This window comes from Aptenodytes patagonicus, chromosome Z (genome assembly GCF_965638725.1).
Source record: "Aptenodytes patagonicus chromosome Z, bAptPat1.pri.cur, whole genome shotgun sequence".
NCBI lineage: Eukaryota > Metazoa > Chordata > Aves > Sphenisciformes > Spheniscidae > Aptenodytes > Aptenodytes patagonicus.
In genome coordinates this window covers 78,162,014-78,181,170 of record NC_134982.1, presented here as the reverse complement: position 1 = coordinate 78,181,170, position 19,157 = coordinate 78,162,014, and the positions used below count along the sequence as shown (strand labels likewise).

The window sequence follows — 19,157 nt, the reverse complement described above, 5'->3', positions numbered from 1 at the left end:
TGAAGCAGCTGCATAGATATTTTTCTTTTTTTAAAAAAATAGCTGTAGCCTGGGAGAAGCATGCTTCTAGCCTTTCTGTCAATGGTAACAACATACATATGTTGCCATAGGCATGTTCTGATAGTCCTCGGTTGCATGACATGAGGAGAAGATGTTGGGAGTCATGTCAACACCTGCACTTCCTATTTTATTACTAGTGGACGTAGTTTTGATGGAGAATTATAAGATAAAGCAGGTAACTATCAGAATAATACATCTGGTTTTTCTGTAGACTGGAAGTTATCTTAATAGCAAAACTGAACTGCTCTTGAAACTTTTTTCTCTTTTTTTTTTTTTTTGTTTTGTTTTTGGTGGAAAAGATACAGCACTATAAACAAGCAGATTCTGTGAATGTTTTGCATTTAAAGAGTTCCCTCACCCAGTGAGCATAAAGCAGAGATACATGAATTAACTTGCTTTGAAAGCTAGCTGCTAGCCATGAAGCAAATGATTTTACACATAAAAAAATGCAACAAAGAATTCCAGATCTTTCTGCATTAGCTCTGTTTGACAACTTTTACATGCCTGATTTTGGTATCAGTGTGCAACATGCAGGTCTCGTTTGGCAGAATGAAAGCGCTTTATCTATTTCTTCATTAATGTTTCCATTGCCATTCTTGGATTGTGAATAAGTGATTAATACCTATACTGCCAGAACTTGTCAGTATAATGCACCAGGGTGTGTATTTCAAGTATGCGATGACTTGCTTTGGTGTGATAAATGTATTCAGTTGTTTGTATGAAAGACACTTTGTTGCTACAGATAAGAGGAGGTGTAATGTGATGCAGGATTCATGAATACTTGATCTGTGGTGTCTGTTTCATTTGTTGTTTTTGTAATTCATAACGGATACTTCTTATGGTATTGTATCATCCCTGTCAATAACCATCTGTTAGTGAATGTAGCTATTTTAGTCAATGGTGGAGGTTTGAGTAGTAAAACAGACATATTGCCAGGCTTGCAGGATGTATTTGCTGATTATACACGTCCCATTTAAAAAAAAAAACAACTGGTGTGCTAACATATGACAGAATCCACAACTCAAGCTTGTGTCTAACTGCCTCTTAGAACACAAGTTTGTGTGCTGCCCCGGGTAGCGCTTAACTCCACATAGTAATGTGAAAATCACTGAGCTATCTTTGAGGCTGGGACCCTCCATATGTTGATATTCCAAATCTGTTTAATGTTTGTGATTGCCAGGAGAACCATAAAAAGCACTAATTATGAAGTAATACGAGCTGGGAAAGTACATCTCCTTAAGAAGCAGAATACGTATAGTTTATGCATCTCAATAGCTAGTAAAATTCAGAACCTCAGATTCATTGTAGTTGTTTGTATTATTTAGCCCATACTGGTTTTAGAAATATCTAGGAAATAGTTGTATCTCATCATTGCAAAATGTTTTTGAGTGTATTTATCCAGAAAATTTCTAGAATGCATTTCCATTGTGTGAATAAAAACTGTTGAACGTTGTGCCACGGGTGTCTTAACTTTAACGTATACTAACCTGTGCTGTGCTTTCCTATTCAAACTTGTCTAAATCACATTTTGCCCTGACTTCGTTTGAGAGAGGGACATTGGGGCTGATCGGAATATTTGCTTTCAAAAGTGGCTGAAAGTTGTCTTTGTAAAACATAGAATCTTGGATTTCAATGAGAGTTTTTAACCCAAATGTTTTATAAAAGATGTAATCACGGACTGAAGTCACAGCAACACTGGAAGCTGATTCTCATTGCTGAAGTCTCTTCTGTTTTCTAAAAATTTTAAAGTCTTTTTAAATTAGACGTGTCTGCTCTCTCTAGGCACCCAAAATGTCATCTTCCCATCATATGCAGGGGCTGCTGGGTTTGCCCCAGCCATGGGCTTTGCTCAAGGTGCTGGTAAGTTTCTGTTTTCTAAAAAAGTGGTGTTTGCACCTGCGGCTAGTGGTCTATCTGAATACACCTGTGTTCAGAGCAAATTGTTTTCAAATATAGCAGTCAGAATACAATATTCGTTTGAGTCATTCTGATTCTCTTTCTCGTATTATTCAGTAAACTTACTTTCTGTAATAAAAAACACATGCTGATGTAGTTTATAATTTAATTAGTGAAGAAATTAAATGCCATGATAAAGATTACCTGCAAGAGAAGAAACTCTAAGCATCTGTTTTTCTAAGAGTCATAAGACTTCAGTGACATTCAAAGCTACAGCAGGAAGTCTCCCTCTTTCTGGCTATAAAATGAGAAATAAATAGTCTTCTAGACTCAGCAATCTTTTCCTTTCTAGCACAGGATAAACTTCTGTGTTTTATTATTTTTCTTCTTTCTTGGGCTGCAATTTATGTCCCCTTTTGTTTGGGTCTGTTGGTGTAGCTGAGTATTTCTTTATCTCTGGAGGGGGGAGGTGCTTCCTGCTTTATTGGTCAGATACTAGGAGTAATTAAATTCCTTAAAGGCATTTTTTTATTGAATATTGATGTTTTTGCGAAACATAACCTGCTTTTGTCTTCTAAAATGTCTTTTCCACTTTGAGGTGTCAAGTGACGCTATTAATACCCTTCCAGGTCTTTCGGTTCCAGCTGCTCCTGGAACACTTACTTCTCTCGCAGTCACCACATCTGCAGTGTCTGGACAGATGACTATTCCTGGTGTTACCGATGTTCCAGGAAATTCTGTTTTACTAGTCAGCAACCTCAACCCTGAAGTAAGTTCAATTGGTGGAACTGATGCAAGTATCAACTTGTACCAACTGCCAGAATGCTTCTTGCAAATTTACATTAGCTGAAGGAATAAGAGAGTAAATCTTCATGCTGATAATATAAAAAACAGGACAGCTCTATTCTTGTTGGAGATAGTTTGCAGTATTGATGAGGTTTAAAAACTCCAGTCAGCAGTGAAAGGCTTCCTAACACAATTTACTTTAGGAAACCTATATTAGCAGTGTAGCTAGTAATTGGAGAAAAGTCAATGGTCAGACGTAAGAAATGTTTGAGGAGGTAAACAACATATATTATGACTAAACTTACTGGTATCTCTGTTAAATATGACTCCTCTGTATGCTACTTTATCATTAGAGAAGCTAAAGAATTTTTCATTTGTTACAAAACATGAGGAGTTAGAGAAAACAGGAGGGAAGAGAAAAGGAGATAAAAGCATACCAAATCAAGTACCTTTCAAAACATTGATAGGATCTTTGTAGTTTTGCAACTTTTCCCAGGTTGGAGAGGAAGAACACAGGTGCGCTTTGCTATTGACATCACTGTAAATCCATTTTTAAAAGTTAACAAATACACATGCTCACTTTTCATAGTACCACACAGATTTTTTTCATATGTTGGCAGTAAAATTGCCAAGGACAACTTGGATAGTTATTTTTGTAGTGGAAATGACATAGACTGTTCTATGAGCTTACTCCTGTTACTTAAATATTACACACAGATCTGTGCTTAATTAAAAGCAATGTACATCTCTAAAAAAAAAAAAATCAAGCTTTTCCAAGGCCATGACTTAAAACACAATTCTACTTGACTGTTGATAAACAGTTCTACTACAGCAATGTAAAATTCTTGCTTGTTTTACACACTCATTTGATTCACTTAACCATAAAACTGATAAAATTAGGAGTTATTGGCAAAATTGAAGTTATCTTCATATTACTGAGGTTTAAAAATCTGTTGACCAGTTCCTTTAGTCTTTAAGTAATTGCTGTGTTTCCTTTTTTGTACTAATAGCTGAATTCCACAGTAAGCATCAAAAGAAACAGTTGCAGATTAGGACTGTGAGACAAGTAAATTTTTCTTTGATTTGTCAATATATCTTATCAGTTAATTTCCGATGATTGCTGTGGATGTGCTTTCTGCAGCTGATTATTCAAGATGATTCTCTGAGTCTTAAAAGAGTGTGTTTTTTAAGAATAAGCATATGTGAAGCATAGTTCAAAGCTATTTTTAGGACATTGCTGCTTTATTTAATACTAATCATATCTAAGAAGTTGTCATGTAGAACTTTGTGCTGCAATGCATGATACAACATAAATGCATTAAGTAATGCTCAACTTCTTAAAAGTTAAAAATAAGAATGTACAACAACATTAATTGTTGGAAATATAAATTGTTGTAAATACATTTCTTGGCAACTGTGTAACACTTGTTCTTTGGTAGTGGTTGTCTGAGCCCTGTCACTTCTTTTTCTGTGTATAGAAAATCTGAAATTGACCTTATTTCAATTTATATTTCTCCCCTGTTGCAGGGTTTCAGTGTGCATTTGAACATTACCTCATGACTTTTAAATTAGCTGGTTTTGTCTTCCAAAAAACATTTTTTAGTAGAAATATTGCAGTTTCATTTGGTTGAAATGTCTTTAAATAAACTCTGTGCTGAATTAAAATGTTTGGGCCAGAAAGATAAAATCTAGAAGCATTTAAGTTCTACATTGATAGTAATTGTTCCTTATCACTAAATGCTGATGATAAAAGAGTATGGGCTTACACTTAGGCTGCAGTATCTTCTGTTTTTAAATAATTTAGATATGTTTGGTACACATTTCAAATGTTATGAGTTGAGAAGGAATAGGGCTGTGATTAGTGCTTCTGATACCCAGGTATTTTTAGTACTCATTACTGGCAAAACCTTTGCCTCAGTTGAATAAAATCTGGTTGCCTCAGGGTGTAAATTATCTTCTTTGGTCCTTGGGGAGCTTGGTACACAAGGATTTAACTAAAAATCACTGAAGAAAAATTATTTCTTTCAATATTTAGCTTTATGTTCACAGCTTCTAATCAAACATAATTTAAATACCACTTTCTATATGCTTCATATATAAACAGTTAAATGGTATGTGTATCACTTTAGCATGTCATGGTCACGTACAGAGATGGGGACAAAATTGAAGAGAAAGCAAACACATTTTGAAGCAACTGTTTTTAGTTTTGTAGGTATTGTCTGCTGTTTAGAAAATGTAAAGGAGTTCTTGAATGCTTTTTTCTATTTCTAGTTTAGCAAATGGCTTTCATTTTTCAGGGAATGAACTGCTAGTTTGGAAAGAATAAGCTCAGATAATTAAGCCACTTAACTTCTTCGGCATGACAGACTGAGTCTTGAGTGATGAAAATGCATGAGCTGAAGTGTTAGCTTGTTTAAATATTTTACATGTGTGTAGCAAATATACATTAACAAGAATGCTATACACTGTAGTTACTGCAGGGAATGGCTTTTGGAGAGACAGGTTTATGTATTAGTGTGCAGTATCTCTTCCATTCTTTTTGTTTACCATCCACTTATGGAATAGATTTCTTTATTTGCATGGCTTTAAAAATAATATACTCATTTTATCATTTAAACAGGCCATCACACCACATGGACTTTTCATCCTATTTGGTAAGATATGTCAAATATACCTTGAGAAACCACAGGGCTAGCATTCTTTTTACTTATCTGACACGTGCTGGTTAATGCAAGCTCCATTGTTCTGTCCTTGTCCAGAAAATGCACAAGAGAATGTGCTGGTTTTAAAATGACAGTAATTTGAGTCAGTAGTTTAGGCCACAGGTACCAAAAAGGCAAAATGGTTACAGTGTCAGAAGAATTTCAGTGTGTGGTCTGATTTGTTTACTACAAAGAATGGGAAAGCAAAGTAAGATGAAAAAACAAAGATTGCATCAGAGGAAATGGAGTACAGAATTGGCACGTATGTTAGTTGCAGAGGACAATGTTTGTTGGCATAGTAATATTTTAATATGCCTCTGTTAAGAGGACTTTAACACTATTGCACTATTTAAAAGCTGAACATAAACATGCAGTTTTATGACTAAGATCCTGGATTTTTTCCCCCATTTCTGAGCCTCAGAAAACAATACACAAACTTTAAAGCTCTCCTTCATACTAATATTCTAACCAAGCTGTTTAATGAGGCTGTTATTCTTTGTAACACTAATGTTAGTCAAAAGAACCAGACTTGCCCTTGTGCTGTTTGTAGTAATGCTCTGGACAAATTTCCTTTCTGGATTTCCACAGGTGTGTATGGCGATGTGCATCGTGTGAAGATCATGTTTAAGAAAAAAGAAAATGCTTTGGTTCAGATGGCAGATGCAATGCAGGCTCAATTAGGTACTGATTTTTAAGGCACAGTTATGCTTCAAACTCTCATGAGTGTGATATAGATGAGGAATTTGCCATCTGTCAGTGACAAGCATAAGCAAATTAAATCCATCATTGTGATGCTTTACAACATACAAACTTTTCCTTGTGTATGTTGATAATGGTCTGTTTGCTTTCATGTAAACAAATTATTTCCCTATAGTGGTTAAAAAAAAATCCTGTGAATCTCAGTCTAGTAAATGTTAGAATTACAACATCATGCAATTTTCCTGTAGTTTATCCTATATCTAGCTATTTAAGCATAATCAACTGCTTTTTATTGAAATGCTGCAGTTTTGTTGCATTTAGGCTGGAGGTTATATTACATCCTTATACACTTGTTTTAAATATAATGTTATGACATAGCCCACCTGGTAGACATGGAAGTTGCAGTTTAAATTTAGAATGTGAAATCTGACACTAAATAGAAGACACTATTAGTATTCAAAGGATCCTTTTTTCTTCCCCTCCCTTCATTTCTGTTCAAATGGTATTTCCACTGGTTAGCTATCAGCCACTTGAATGGACAGAGGCTTTACGGAAGGGTCCTCCATGCTACTCTTTCAAAACATCAGACAGTTCAACTTCCTCGTGAGGGACAAGAAGACCAGGGTCTGACGAAGGACTATAGCAATAGCCCTTTACATCGCTTTAAGAAGCCTGGCTCTAAGAACTTCCAAAATATCTTTCCTCCATCTGCCACCCTGCATCTCTCCAACATCCCGTGAGTATCTACATGTGTGATCTGCTTGGAAAGATGGTGGGTTTTAGGTTATGTTCTTAAGTTACAAAGTCTGACATAAGCTTTAAGTTTCCTTGGCCTTTTACAGTTTCCTGAGAATTTGGGTCATTCCGCTGTGTAATTAACAATAAGTGAATCCTTTAACTGTCACTTTTTTATTGTTAGCAAAGAGGATAACTAATTGAATGCTCTTCTTTACAAGTTTTAATACAGTTTACATTTTCTTGATAATATGCTTTTGTTTTTCACATATTAAGTCTTGTGTTATAAATTTTTGCAAAGATTAAGGACATGGTTTTTGAGATAACATACTGGAGCTATATTACATCAAATTCATCACTGGCATCGTTATTTAATGTAGATACAGTTTTTAATCATTCTAACACTTTTTAAGGAGCAGTTTCTACAGAATTCAGACTTCTTGCATAGAGGGGAAGTTGTTTTAAAAAAAAAAGTATTAAGAAGTGTGTTCTTTAAAACTGAAACAACTTTTTTTCTTATCTAGAATGTTGTCAACAATGTGGAGTGACAGCCAAACATAAGTTTTTACAGGCTTCTTTTGTTCGGCAGCTGTGCAGGGAGGAAAAAGGGAAAACTATGGAATTTTGTCAAAAAAAAAAAAAAAGGAAAAAAAAAGACACTTAGAAAATGGCTTTTTGAGTAAAATAGAAAAGTTTCAAAATTGAAAATATGTGAAGCACACTACCAGTAATTACAAGATGAAGGTATTTCTGAAGGTACCGGTTAAGATCTTAAGTGATTTTTATGCAATCTGAATTTAACTGAGGGAGGAATGGGGGAGGATGAAAAGCAGTGGAGTATATCTGAAATATTTTTGTAGCACACTGTGGTGCTAAATCTTAGTGTCAAAGCCAAGATGTTTGGGCTAAAGTGTTGACATGGCTTGAGTTGAAGACAGTTTTTGCTGTTCAAATTTAATTTAGAAGGCAGAATTGAGATTTTGGTACTATTACAGAACTCTGTGCTCTTTTACAAGTTGAGGGGGTTTTGTTTTGGTTTTGTTTGGTTTTTTTAAATAGGTCTTCTGTTACTGTTGATGATTTGAAGAACCTTTTTGCAAGTACTGGATCTACTGTGAAAGCCTTCAGATTCTTCCAGTAAGTTCTCTTATAAAAATGCTGAACAAGCTTTCATCCTGGAAGATGGCTAATTGCTTTTTTGGGAAATTCCATGTGTGTATAACTATAGGCAAAACTCCATGTGTGTATATCTACAGGCAAAAGCTGTACAGCCATGACAATTTTTATGATCATTCTAATCTTAAAATTTTAAATGGGATACTATGTTAGCATAATTAAATTAAAAATATTCAGCCTTTTGACAAATTCCACATGTGTTCAAAATAAGATAAGTTTAAGGAAAGTAAATACTCGCTTCTTTAAAAAGAAATACAAGCTGTGTATATGTAAAATGTCATGTAAAAGATGACAATGAATCTGCTCTAACGTTCATTAAGGTTGCTTGGCAGCATTATTTTAGCATGATCATACCTGCTAGAATAATCCCATATATATGGACAATACAAGTGTTTCTTAGAGGTCTTCAAGCCTTATTTCAACCCTGTTTTTTGAAGTGCAGTGTAATGGAAGAATGGCATGGCTGTAGGCCATTGATCTGCAAGTTTTGTATGGTTTTGTTACCTCCTCATTTTAGCAGGTGCATAACTAGTTCTGATTCTTTCGCTGTACAAGTGTTCAGTATGTGTGATGTGGCTGAAAAAATACTTGCGTCACTTTTCTGTGTTGGCTAGTGCAATGAAAATTTGGTTAGGATTAATAATGGTTTTTATTGTACTTCAGGAAAGATTGCAAAATGGCTCTTATCCAGCTGGGCTCTGTGGAAGAAGCACTTCACGCTCTCATTGAGCTTCACAATCATGACCTTGGAGAAAACCATCACCTCCGAGTTTCCTTCTCAAAATCTACAATCTGACTTTTCTGTGAACTTTCCTTTTAAAGACTGCATCACAGTTTCAGTAAAATCTTCAAATAGAGACTGAAACAGCTGTGACCAGCTCTGTCTCTTAAAAGAAAAAGCTCATTCGTACACAAAGAATTAAGTGATGATCTTTTCTGATTTTAGCTGCCAATATGTGATCAGTTTAATATTCATCCATAGAAAGATTCTTCTGTGAAATTCTTTAGCAACAATATTTATCATCAAATTTCCTACTTAAAATTATATTTTGAGAACACCCTTTTAGCTTTTGTTCAAAATCAGCCTTAGAAAATATTTTAGAGTGCTTTTACAATATACCAAACAAAGAGTATTTCTAACAAAATGGTAAATCTACTCTACACAGATTAAACACTAATTTGAATGTGAAATAGTGCTTCGGTTTCTTGAAGAAAAGCAAGCATTGACTGTGAGTGTCCTCTAAATAGTATTTATGTTACCAGGGTGTGTGTTCATACTTTGGCAAATCTTTACAAATAACTTTTTTTAAAAACAAAAAGTCTGTGCTGTTCATATGGATTAAATTATTAGAGAAAAGGCAGTGCCTTCTCTCTGTGGAGTAAGAGATATTTGACAAGTTTCTTCAAGATGTGGTATCAGAGACTTAGCTTGACTTAACCATGGAATGAATGTTTAATGTCTTATTTTTACTATGAAGTGATGTTATGTAATAGTACTTTGGAGAAAATAAGGCAAGAAAATAGTCCTGATTCAAAGAATTTTTTACATTTCTTGAAAGAATAAAATGTTTACAATCCTATGGAAAATATTCAGGTCTATGATGGTTTGACAAATTTTTAAGAAGTTATTTTTGTTAAGGTTATCTTTGGGGGTATCTATCTTAAACCTCAAGAGTTTTTTGTACCACTATAATGTCTAATACTTAAATTACTGTGTATTTACTTAATTTCTTATTATGTGCCTTACTATGTGCTTATGATACAATAGCTTAGAATTTTATCTGAAGTATCTTGAAAAATATATTGTGTGCTTTGTTGAAAATTCTCTTCTTGGTCTTTTTGGAAATGTTTTCCTTGATACTTCAAAATAATTTTTTTTTCCAGTAAGTAATACGCTGAATTCTAATCTCCTGTGCTTTGGTATAGAGATTGGATAGAGGTGGGAATGAGGTTTAACTCATTGTGTAATTGAGTAGGGATTCTTCAAATTTACCTGGTTGCAGTTGTCTGATACCAGTATGTGGCTGAAAAAAATTTCACACCCTGAAAAATGCACTAAAAAAAACCTATTTAGAAAAACCAAACAGCAAATTCACTCCAGTTTCTGGACTTCATCTAACTTTTTGAGAGACATTGGCTGTATCAGAATATTCTCTTTTGGGTCCCTGCATTTTCTCTCAGTATTAAACTTCAAGTAATAAAGAGCTAGCATTCTTTCCCTTATAAGTGTGAAAAAATGTTCGATACTGAATGTCCATTTCTCTTTGGAGAATGAGCTGAGATGCAGTTAGTTTTTGTGTTGAAAGTACATATGAACTGTAGTGACTTCTGACTGTATTTTAGAACATTAAATTTCATTTTAAGAGATTTTTCTTTCTAGCATTTACTGAATGACCTTTTAAAGAGGTATTCCTCTCAAACACAGCATTTATTTACTTCTAGCTACTGCAGAATTTGCTTCTGCTGTAATGTTTTGCCACACATTCATTTTGTTTTTTCATTAATTTGTATGAATTGTATGACTTTTTTCTATCTTTCTAGAAGAAAGGGCATGTTTTTACCATGATCTCAGTATTCTGGAGTAAGCTTTTTCAGATTTTCTCTCTGAATTATTTTTGCAAAATCGGCAAGTAACTAGCTTGCCTTCTTTTAATGTATGTAAATTAATTAGAGGTGCAGCAGCCAATCATAGTAAAGATGGTGCCAGACCTCTCTACTGCAACAAAAGTGTGCTATTTGACAGTTGATAGAATGCTGACTAAACATGTATGTAGCTATAATAAGTGCTGTACAATACAAATAAATAAATATTCAGAATGTACTATTTACTGGAAAGTTAAATTGGCTTATGAATAACAGACCATGTTATCTTTGGGATTTGAGATAGTCTTTCCATTTTCCCCTTTCTGAAATAGCTAATTCAGTTTGGTGAAGTTTGCAACCAAATATTTTTGTTTTAAATTCATGAAAATAAGTAATCGTGTGGTGCCAGAGCACAATCATAAAAGTTACACATTTATGATTTTAGCGAAGTGCAGTTGTAAGCAGGCTTGTTCATTTGCATAGGCCCTTTTTCACCAAGATACTTAATTTTAATTCATGTCTATGTTTTACCTTGTTAGCAGTCACATTGGTATCGGATAAAGAGAATCTTGCTGGACTGAGAATGTTCCTTGTTTACTGCACATAAATTGGTTTGCTAATACTAGGCCATTATCCACAAAATATGCTTTGTCACTTTTCTTAAGAGTTTCTTAAGGAATCATATTAGATCTGAATGTAACTCTAAAGCAGGGAAAAAGGAGCCTTAAATTTGAGGGGTAATATTGGCACATATAACATCAGAGGCAGTATGTGTATATTGTCTGTGTAATATGTTATGTGTGTATACAAACATGTGAATCACATGCATTTTAATTTGTTGACTCTGATAGCAGAAGATGGGAAAGCTTAATCAAACATAAAGGGACGAGGGCCTCTGACGTTCTCTCCAAAAGAGAAAGGAGTAATTTCTCGGTTTTAACTTAATGTTAGAGCATAGCTAATGTCAGCTCTGGACTGTTTGCAGTTTGAAATGGAACAGTTTAAGTAAGCAGAGATTTACAATTTTTTAATTTAAGAAAAATCTGGGTGGTGGATATTTATGATGTTTGCTTTTTGGTTTTGTGATACATCTATCGTATCTTTTTTTAATTCTCCTTTGTTGTTGTCCTATTTCTGCAGTTGAACTATTCTTGTCAACTTACTTTTAGATCTGTCTATATCTTAAAGATGCTGCCTCTTAGGGAGATGTGCTTTTACAAGAAGTGCAGACAAGCTTAAAAACTAACAGTACACCTTAATGTTTGCTTAGCAGAATGAAGGCACTAGTTAAGGCTAGTTTATCTCATTCAGTATTCTGCTCTGAATAATTAAAAGCAAAACCGTGACCCCTTGTTTATCATAATGCATTGTTAGTGAAGGATCGGGACAAAAGGAATAATTCTTACACTTCGTGCTTGACTCATCGGTGCCTGGCTGCAAAAGCACAGCTGCATCTCAGTTCTTGATTCTTTAAAGCATATATGAGCAGACCCCTTGATATCTGTGAGAAGAGCAGGATCTGGGAAAGAATGGGATTATTCTACAGATCCTTACAGTGATGTAGGTTGGAACGGAACCTCTGGAGGCCTTAATCCTACCTCTCACTCAGATTAGGGCCAACTTTGAGCAGTTGCTCAGAGAATTGTCCAGTTAAGTTTTACAGTATTTCCAAGAATGGAGATTTCACAAATTCTCTGTTCTTCTCACTGTTCCAATGTTTGACTGCCCTCATTGTGAATTTTTTTCCCTAATATGTAATTAGGCTTTAAACATACTGCATCCTGTGTCTGTTGCCTTTTGTCCTGTTAACTGTGCAACTCCCAAGAAGTTTCTGGCTCCATCTTCTCCATACTGTGGCCTTAAGTTGTTAAAGATAGGCTCATAATTTCTTTAATATAGGTTCTTAATTTCTGTTTAAATCATTTGTGAAGTACCTGGTAATGTGCATAGTGTAACGCAGAACTTTTACTCTAAAACACTAGTGGTTATATCCTGACTACAGGTACTGGAAATGCTTGAGGGTAGAGTTCTTTGCCTATGTACATGTCAAGTCCACAAATCAGCTCTGGGTTACTGCCAGCTCCATTTTTTTTGGTGGATGCACACTTGGTTCAAAGTGTAGTAAGGCCTTTTTAACAACCCAGGAGCAGTTTAGTGCCTTTTCAAATGACCTGTGATTTGTTGCATGATGGTAAAACTTTTGCTGCTTTGGATTTCTTCAAATGTCTTTGAACATCAGAACAAATTTCTGAAACTTTGATTCATAATTTGACTTGGTTGCCTTGTCTGCAGGTCCTGTCAGTTGCACTTTTTTCGTGCACTGATAGATTGAGGTCCTTTTTGTGCCTAACACGCTCCACATGTCTGAGGAGATTTGCCTGTATGTGACACTTTCTGATTACAGATGGCTATCCTGTGTTTGTATGCCGAGAAAACTATTTGCCTTTGTTGATAAAACTGCCAGCGTGGCCTGTGTGATCAAATACCCTCCTCCAATTCATGTCAGTAGGAAAGCGATGAGTTCTTTTTTCATAAGGGATGTGGATCTACTACTTGTCATTGTATCCTGTTAGCACGTACTGCTGTTTTTCAAATGATAGTTCAACTGCTTACAAAAAGCATCGTTTTGCCTTTACCTTTTGCCCTGGTATGTTGCTAACTAGAGCAGAACTACCAGACTTGTGTTGTTACCGTTGTGCTGAAAGGATTCTGGTCAGATTACACAGATTTTTTTTCTTTAAATTAATTTTATCTTCTAACTGTCTTCTGAAGATCTGTTTCCTATATACAAGAGTGTTTGCCTGCCCTGTTCAAAGCAAATCCCAACAGTTAGGAATTGTGAATTATTTAAAAAAAGAATGGAAAATTTCTGAGGTATTTAACTTCAGGGTTTATTGCGGCAGGGGGGACGGGAACAAAATTGGACCAAAGCTTATGTGCCTTCAGTAATTTTACATGTAGGGTTTTTTCATATCTATTGCTGTCTTAAGTATAATAAATACTTTTTTCCCCCTGGAAATTGTATATTTATATTGTTAAAAATGAATGTTGTCCACTGACTATACAAGAAGTGAATTACAGTTGTTTCAATACAGATTTAATTATCCCTCTGCCTTTACCACTGCAGTTTTTTTCTTTTGTACTGCAACATGCAGGAATCCAAGCATAACCCACATATTTCCAACTTTGAATAGTAATAACATGTTGTGCCTGGAGCAGTCCCAGAGAAATTGAATGCTTACGTAATTGAAGGTCCTTGATAGATGAAGAAAGCTTTTACCTTAGCAGACTAACATCATCACTGTAAGCAGTTTTTCAGTTCTTGGAAACTGTGCATTATTTATGAGTGGGAAGCTACCACCTATGTACTTAGTTCATTTAAGCACTTTCCGATTCTTTTTGAATATGTTATCCACTTTCTGCAACAGTTCACCCTAGAACTGCAGCAGCACAAAACAAAGGTTGCTAACCAAGCAGATTCTTGCATCAGAACATCACCTCACTCTCTGACCAAAGACTGACTGTTCTGGTTTTACTGAGACATTTTGTGGAAAACCTGTGTTTTCTCTCATGCTCCTTTCTGATGGGAAGACCCAATGCAAAGTGGCCTTTACCTGAGACTACTATCAGTGGATGAAACACAGTGGAAAATGAGATCGTAACGTGAACCAAATGATGTGAGATAAGGCAAAAGGTTAATGGACTACTTTTAGTACTGTATTCAAGACACACAAAGCATGGCTAAGAATTTATGACATTCCTTCATTTTACGTGATCTGTTCATAAAGTTCCCTTTCAGTTTATAAAAATGTTCATCTAACACAAGAAAATGCTGTAAATATTTGTAACATCATGTTTTGTGGGTTTTTTTTTTAAACTTGGCAAAAAAGTGTTTTGGGGAACAAATGAAAGTGTAAAATGTTTTTTATATAAAAAACCAATTGTCTTGTATATTTTAATAAGCAACAGCTTTCATTTGTAAAGCATCTTGTGGCATTGCATAAAAAGGATTCCATGTCTGTTGAGATGACTTAAAACTGAAAAGAAGATGTAATATTCAAGAAAGCTATTTTTTTGACTGTGTAGTGCATGGTTAATTTGATTTTGTTTATGCTGCAGTATATTCTGTTTCTTTTAGGTTAGTGTATTTGCCAATTACTTGGTATCTTTACCTAACTCTTCCTAACTCTAGTTCTTGTAGCATGCCTTTTAATAAATGTCATTACAGCTGTACTCTCTCAAATTTTCCTGTGTTCTTGTCTATTGCTTTGGGTTTTTTCTTGTCTTATAATTGTGCAGCTATTAATGTCTTATTTTCTGTTTTTTTTTTTCTTTAGCATACATGGCCATCTAAGCAAAAGCTTTTTATATCAAAAGTATTTTAAGAGGACTAATGCACATCATCAACAACAGTTGAAGTTCAGCAGCACCTAAACTTTCCCCTGAGCAGGGTAGAAATTCTCACTTTCAGTAGGATGGAAATCTGTTCTACAACCCTGAGCCAATACAGCAGTTGAAGACTGCTTCATTCTTTGAGACACGGATGAGAGACTTCAAGGCTTGGGGCCTCATCAATGAGAATTCTTTTGTTTTGTCTTTTACCATGCTGTACTCTTCCCTAGCTTTAGGATTCAAGTTCATACCATTTGCACAAAGATTTTAAAAAATTTAAGTAGTAGCTGAAAAAGATGGTCTGCTTTCAGCTTCCTGTTTCTCAACTTTCTTGTTGATTGCTTTTCTTTCATACTCTTCTGCTTGTCCTGTGTGTTACACAACACTAATTTAGATCCTTTTACTCTTGCATCCAAAATTCAGGATTGATGGTAAACAGGCAGTAGTCTAAAACAATAGATACAAGTATGTGGTGATGTGGGGAGTGCAGTGCCTCTTTCTGAGCTAAAATTCTCAGCCAATCTAGCAAGGATTTATTTTGTCTGCAACTGACTCCAAGCCTAGCAGATCTTGAAGAATCTGAAGTCTCATACATGTACTTAATGACTGCCTGTGTCTCAAGGCTGGGACCAGAGCACTGAGCAAATCTAGTGTAAACTATGCTATCACCAATCTCTGAACGTAGATGCTTTTGTAGGGAGAAAAATCTGACTCAGTTTAGACTGGATTGCAGCTTTCAGCAAAATGTTTATTCTCCAAAGGCTAGATATGTAGTCCCCAAGTGCAACTCTTGATTTTGTCCTTGGTACTTAAATATTTGATGAGCATTCTGGAGAAAATACTAGCTTTTGGTGGTCAAAATCTGGCTTTTTTTTTTTTTTTTTTTTTTTTGGCCAAGTCTGCCTGAGGAAGTGTGGTAGGAGAGTCGAATTCCTACCTGATGTCTTCTCCCCTGCCTCCTTAACCAAATAATAAATCCCATCTCAAATTCTTGTCTGCTGTTGTTGTACCCCTGTAATATAATAACAAATAATTATTTTTCCCTAAGTAGTTAATATGTGTCCATCTTGAAAAATCAAAAATCACTTTTAAATAGCATGGATATAAAATTTTTGATACCTGAATTTGTTCTGTTACTTGCAAGCTGAAACAGAAAGGGCAGTAACTGGTGAATTTGCCAACAGATAATATCTCATATGGTTTGGATCAGTCCCAAAAGACTACCCTACAGCCCCAGGGCTCACCCATTTACAGAGCTGGAAACAAGATAATGTATGTTTTAAAAATAAAAATCCCCTCTTGCATTTTCTTAAGTGTGCTCAGATATTTTGCCTTGAGTTCTTCAGAGTGTAGCAGGTGCGTACAAGGATGTCTAAACAAAAGATACGAAAGTGGAACTCATGTGGAAGGATACGTAGGTGAGGGGAAGCATGGGAGGTAGAGGCAGAGGGGAAAAGAGACCTCCGCGAAGTGAGTCCTCCCAGAGACCATTTCCAGACCAATGCCTTTGCTGTTGACCATAAACTCAGATCAGGTGCTGCAAAAAACGAGAGAAATTGTCCATTGGCAATGAAGACAAACCTCTTTAGGGTAGTGTAGGGTAGCAAAATGAGTTGTCTGACTCCAGAAGAGCTCTTACAAGGAGAGTAATAGTTCAGTCTCAAGTTAGTGATCATTCCCACTCCTTAGGATGTGCTGCTTAGTCTAAGTCAGTTTATCAGGGTAACGCTTTTAGGACCTGTTTTTTATTTCCAGTCTGCTTCAAGTACAGCTAGTCAGTGTCCGTCTGAGAGAATCTTAGCTTTTAATGCAAGCATTAAAAATTATTTGGTTGAAAAGCCAAAGGCATACCTTTTGTAGTACCTGCATTAAATGTACTGTGTCAAGTGTCTTTGCAGCTACAGTTTAACTGGTTCTCTTGTGTGTGCATATTACTTGTATGATGAAGGGTCTATAATAGTTTTTACTGAGGGTTTTGTGTGGTATTTTTTTTCCCCTCCAGAGCCCATCTCGGTCTGAAAAGCCACATTATTCCATGCTTGGAAACTTTTAAGGAGTTTCTAAGGTTATTGCATAATGCTGCAGGCTTGCAGCTCTGTGGTTGGATAGAGTTTCTAGTTCTACCCTGCTATGGTGGTACCTAGCACACACCTAGAGAATGTATTTGCAAACGCTGTTTGGTGAGTAAGTATCACTGCCTGTAAAAATAAAAATGAAGCTTTTTAAAAAAATATGATCTTAACACAAAAAAATGACACTTAAGGCTATCTCAAAAGCTAAAGAAATTAGGATAACTCTTCTGTTCAGTACTATGAATTCTGCTGATGATCTAGGAAGAACTGTCTGTAGCTCCATAAACTATTTTAGTCACTGCAATGTGGGTGGGTGCTTGGAGGGGGAGGGTTGTGGGTTCTCTTCTAATTAAAAACTTCCAGTTAAGAATTGACAAAAAATTGCAATTGTCAGGTTTAGTTCTTACCAAAGAACATGGCAATGTCACGGGCTGATTTTTTCAGCATTTCTAACCTGTTCTTTCCTTCCCTCCCCTCTCATATCCAATTCTATCCCCTGGCTAAATTGCCCAAAAGCAGTATGAGATTTAATAGCAGCAATACAGTGGGTTCAGCAAAATGTCATTCCTGTATATGCAGCATTTGACTCATCTGCTCAACAGGTTTGGAAATATCTTGCAAATTGTGTAACTAAGGTTCCTCATTTTACAAAGCTGTGAATGTAGTTTTTCTATTTAAGAGCATAGTAAGTTTCTGAAAAGGGTTTGCTACCTAAGTACTCTCTTCTACCGCATCTATTAACTGCAAGTTGTTTCTACACCTTCCTTCATGTATGAAGTTTGGTTGCGTTACATACTCTTTTCCTTTTTGTGTGTATTTTCTCAGAGTGACTGGATAGCTTCAAATTGTGTCTTCCTGAGGCTTTAATTATCTCATCAAAAGCATAAAGGGTTCACACTGTTCTAAAGGGTTCACGCTGTGTATGTGTTTCAACAAGCCTACCCTCTTTCTCAGAGCCTTCACTGGTCTATCAGATACTAAACTGGTTGAAGATTTTGATAGGAGACCTATCCCAATTGTTGAGTGCCTTCCATTTCAACAGTAAATGACAATGCATTATGCTATTTGAGTTCCTGAGTTTAAGCATCTCCCAGGATAAGATCTTTCAATCTTAATTCAAGCACAGGAATATAAAAGTTAATACCCAACACCATGCTTCTTGATGCTAAGACTTGTTATGGCATAAATATCTTTTGCTCTGTTTCTGCTCTAGGTTGGCACTGTTGGTTACAGCCTGGCTGTCACAAGATGGCCTGGGCTAATTTCACCTTCAGGGCATGCTATGTATGCTTGTAAGATTCCCAGAGAACTTCCTGGAACTCTTCATGGAGCCCTTTATTCAGCACTGAGGGCAGCACTATGACTGCTGCTTGTGTGAACTGTTTTCCTTTGAGGAAGGTGTTCAATGACTGGGTATCTTTATCTTTAGCTGTTATATAAGCTGCTTATTCTGTGGGGCTTAGCTTCTCCCAACTTTATATTATGGGAAGATTACACTTTACACTTAGTTTTTATTTTGATGCATCAGATTTTAATCAAGGCCCTTGAAAAATATTTTCACAGTCATTATTGCCATTCATCAGCAGGAAAATAGATAAGGAAAAAATTACTTCTGAAGGGTCTTACACAACCATAAGATGTTAGCAACAACATCCTGTCTTGCCTGGGATATCTCAGTCACTTACTGTCTCATGTAACCTAGCAGATTACAACAAATTGCTGACAGCTTTGCAGATCAACTGCACAGAAACAATGGGCTTGATTAAGGTGCTGAATCCAAGCTGAGAAATCCTGCTGACTAGTCTTGATTTTTTTCCCTTTCAAAGTCTAGGATCCAATCTAAACAACTACACTGCTGAACTTAAATATATGTACCTTCTCACTTACTCTCTCAATGATGAGACTGTACCTTCAGCCTAACTTTAAAACACCCCCTGGTGTTTTCAAGACTGGAAGGAAATGTAAAATCACTTGCCTGGATCTTAATGCTATGTTAATGCATGGTGTTATGTTATTAAGACAGTTATAAATTAGGATATTTGATTTATGTAGCTGT

The 19,157-nt window shown here is 35.7% G+C and overlaps 1 protein-coding gene across 5 annotated transcripts in view; it reads left to right on the top strand.

Moving 5' to 3' along the window:
- The window catches only part of PTBP3 (polypyrimidine tract binding protein 3), a 65,041-nt gene extending 50,170 nt beyond the window's left edge, over positions 1 to 14,871 (top strand). For all 5 annotated transcript variants that reach the window (XM_076362143.1, XM_076362142.1, XM_076362141.1 and 2 more), the window contains 7 exons: positions 1,843 to 1,920; positions 2,586 to 2,725; positions 5,363 to 5,396; positions 6,033 to 6,125; positions 6,663 to 6,879; positions 7,938 to 8,015; positions 8,718 to 14,871. In XM_076362143.1, the coding sequence (XP_076218258.1) occupies positions 1,843 to 1,920; positions 2,586 to 2,725; positions 5,363 to 5,396; positions 6,033 to 6,125; positions 6,663 to 6,879; positions 7,938 to 8,015; positions 8,718 to 8,850 (773 nt within the window). In that variant the 3' untranslated portion in view covers positions 8,851 to 14,871. The remainder of the gene's footprint in view (positions 1 to 1,842; positions 1,921 to 2,585; positions 2,726 to 5,362; positions 5,397 to 6,032; positions 6,126 to 6,662; positions 6,880 to 7,937; positions 8,016 to 8,717) is intronic.
- Positions 14,872 to 19,157: the final 4,286 nt, after the last annotated feature.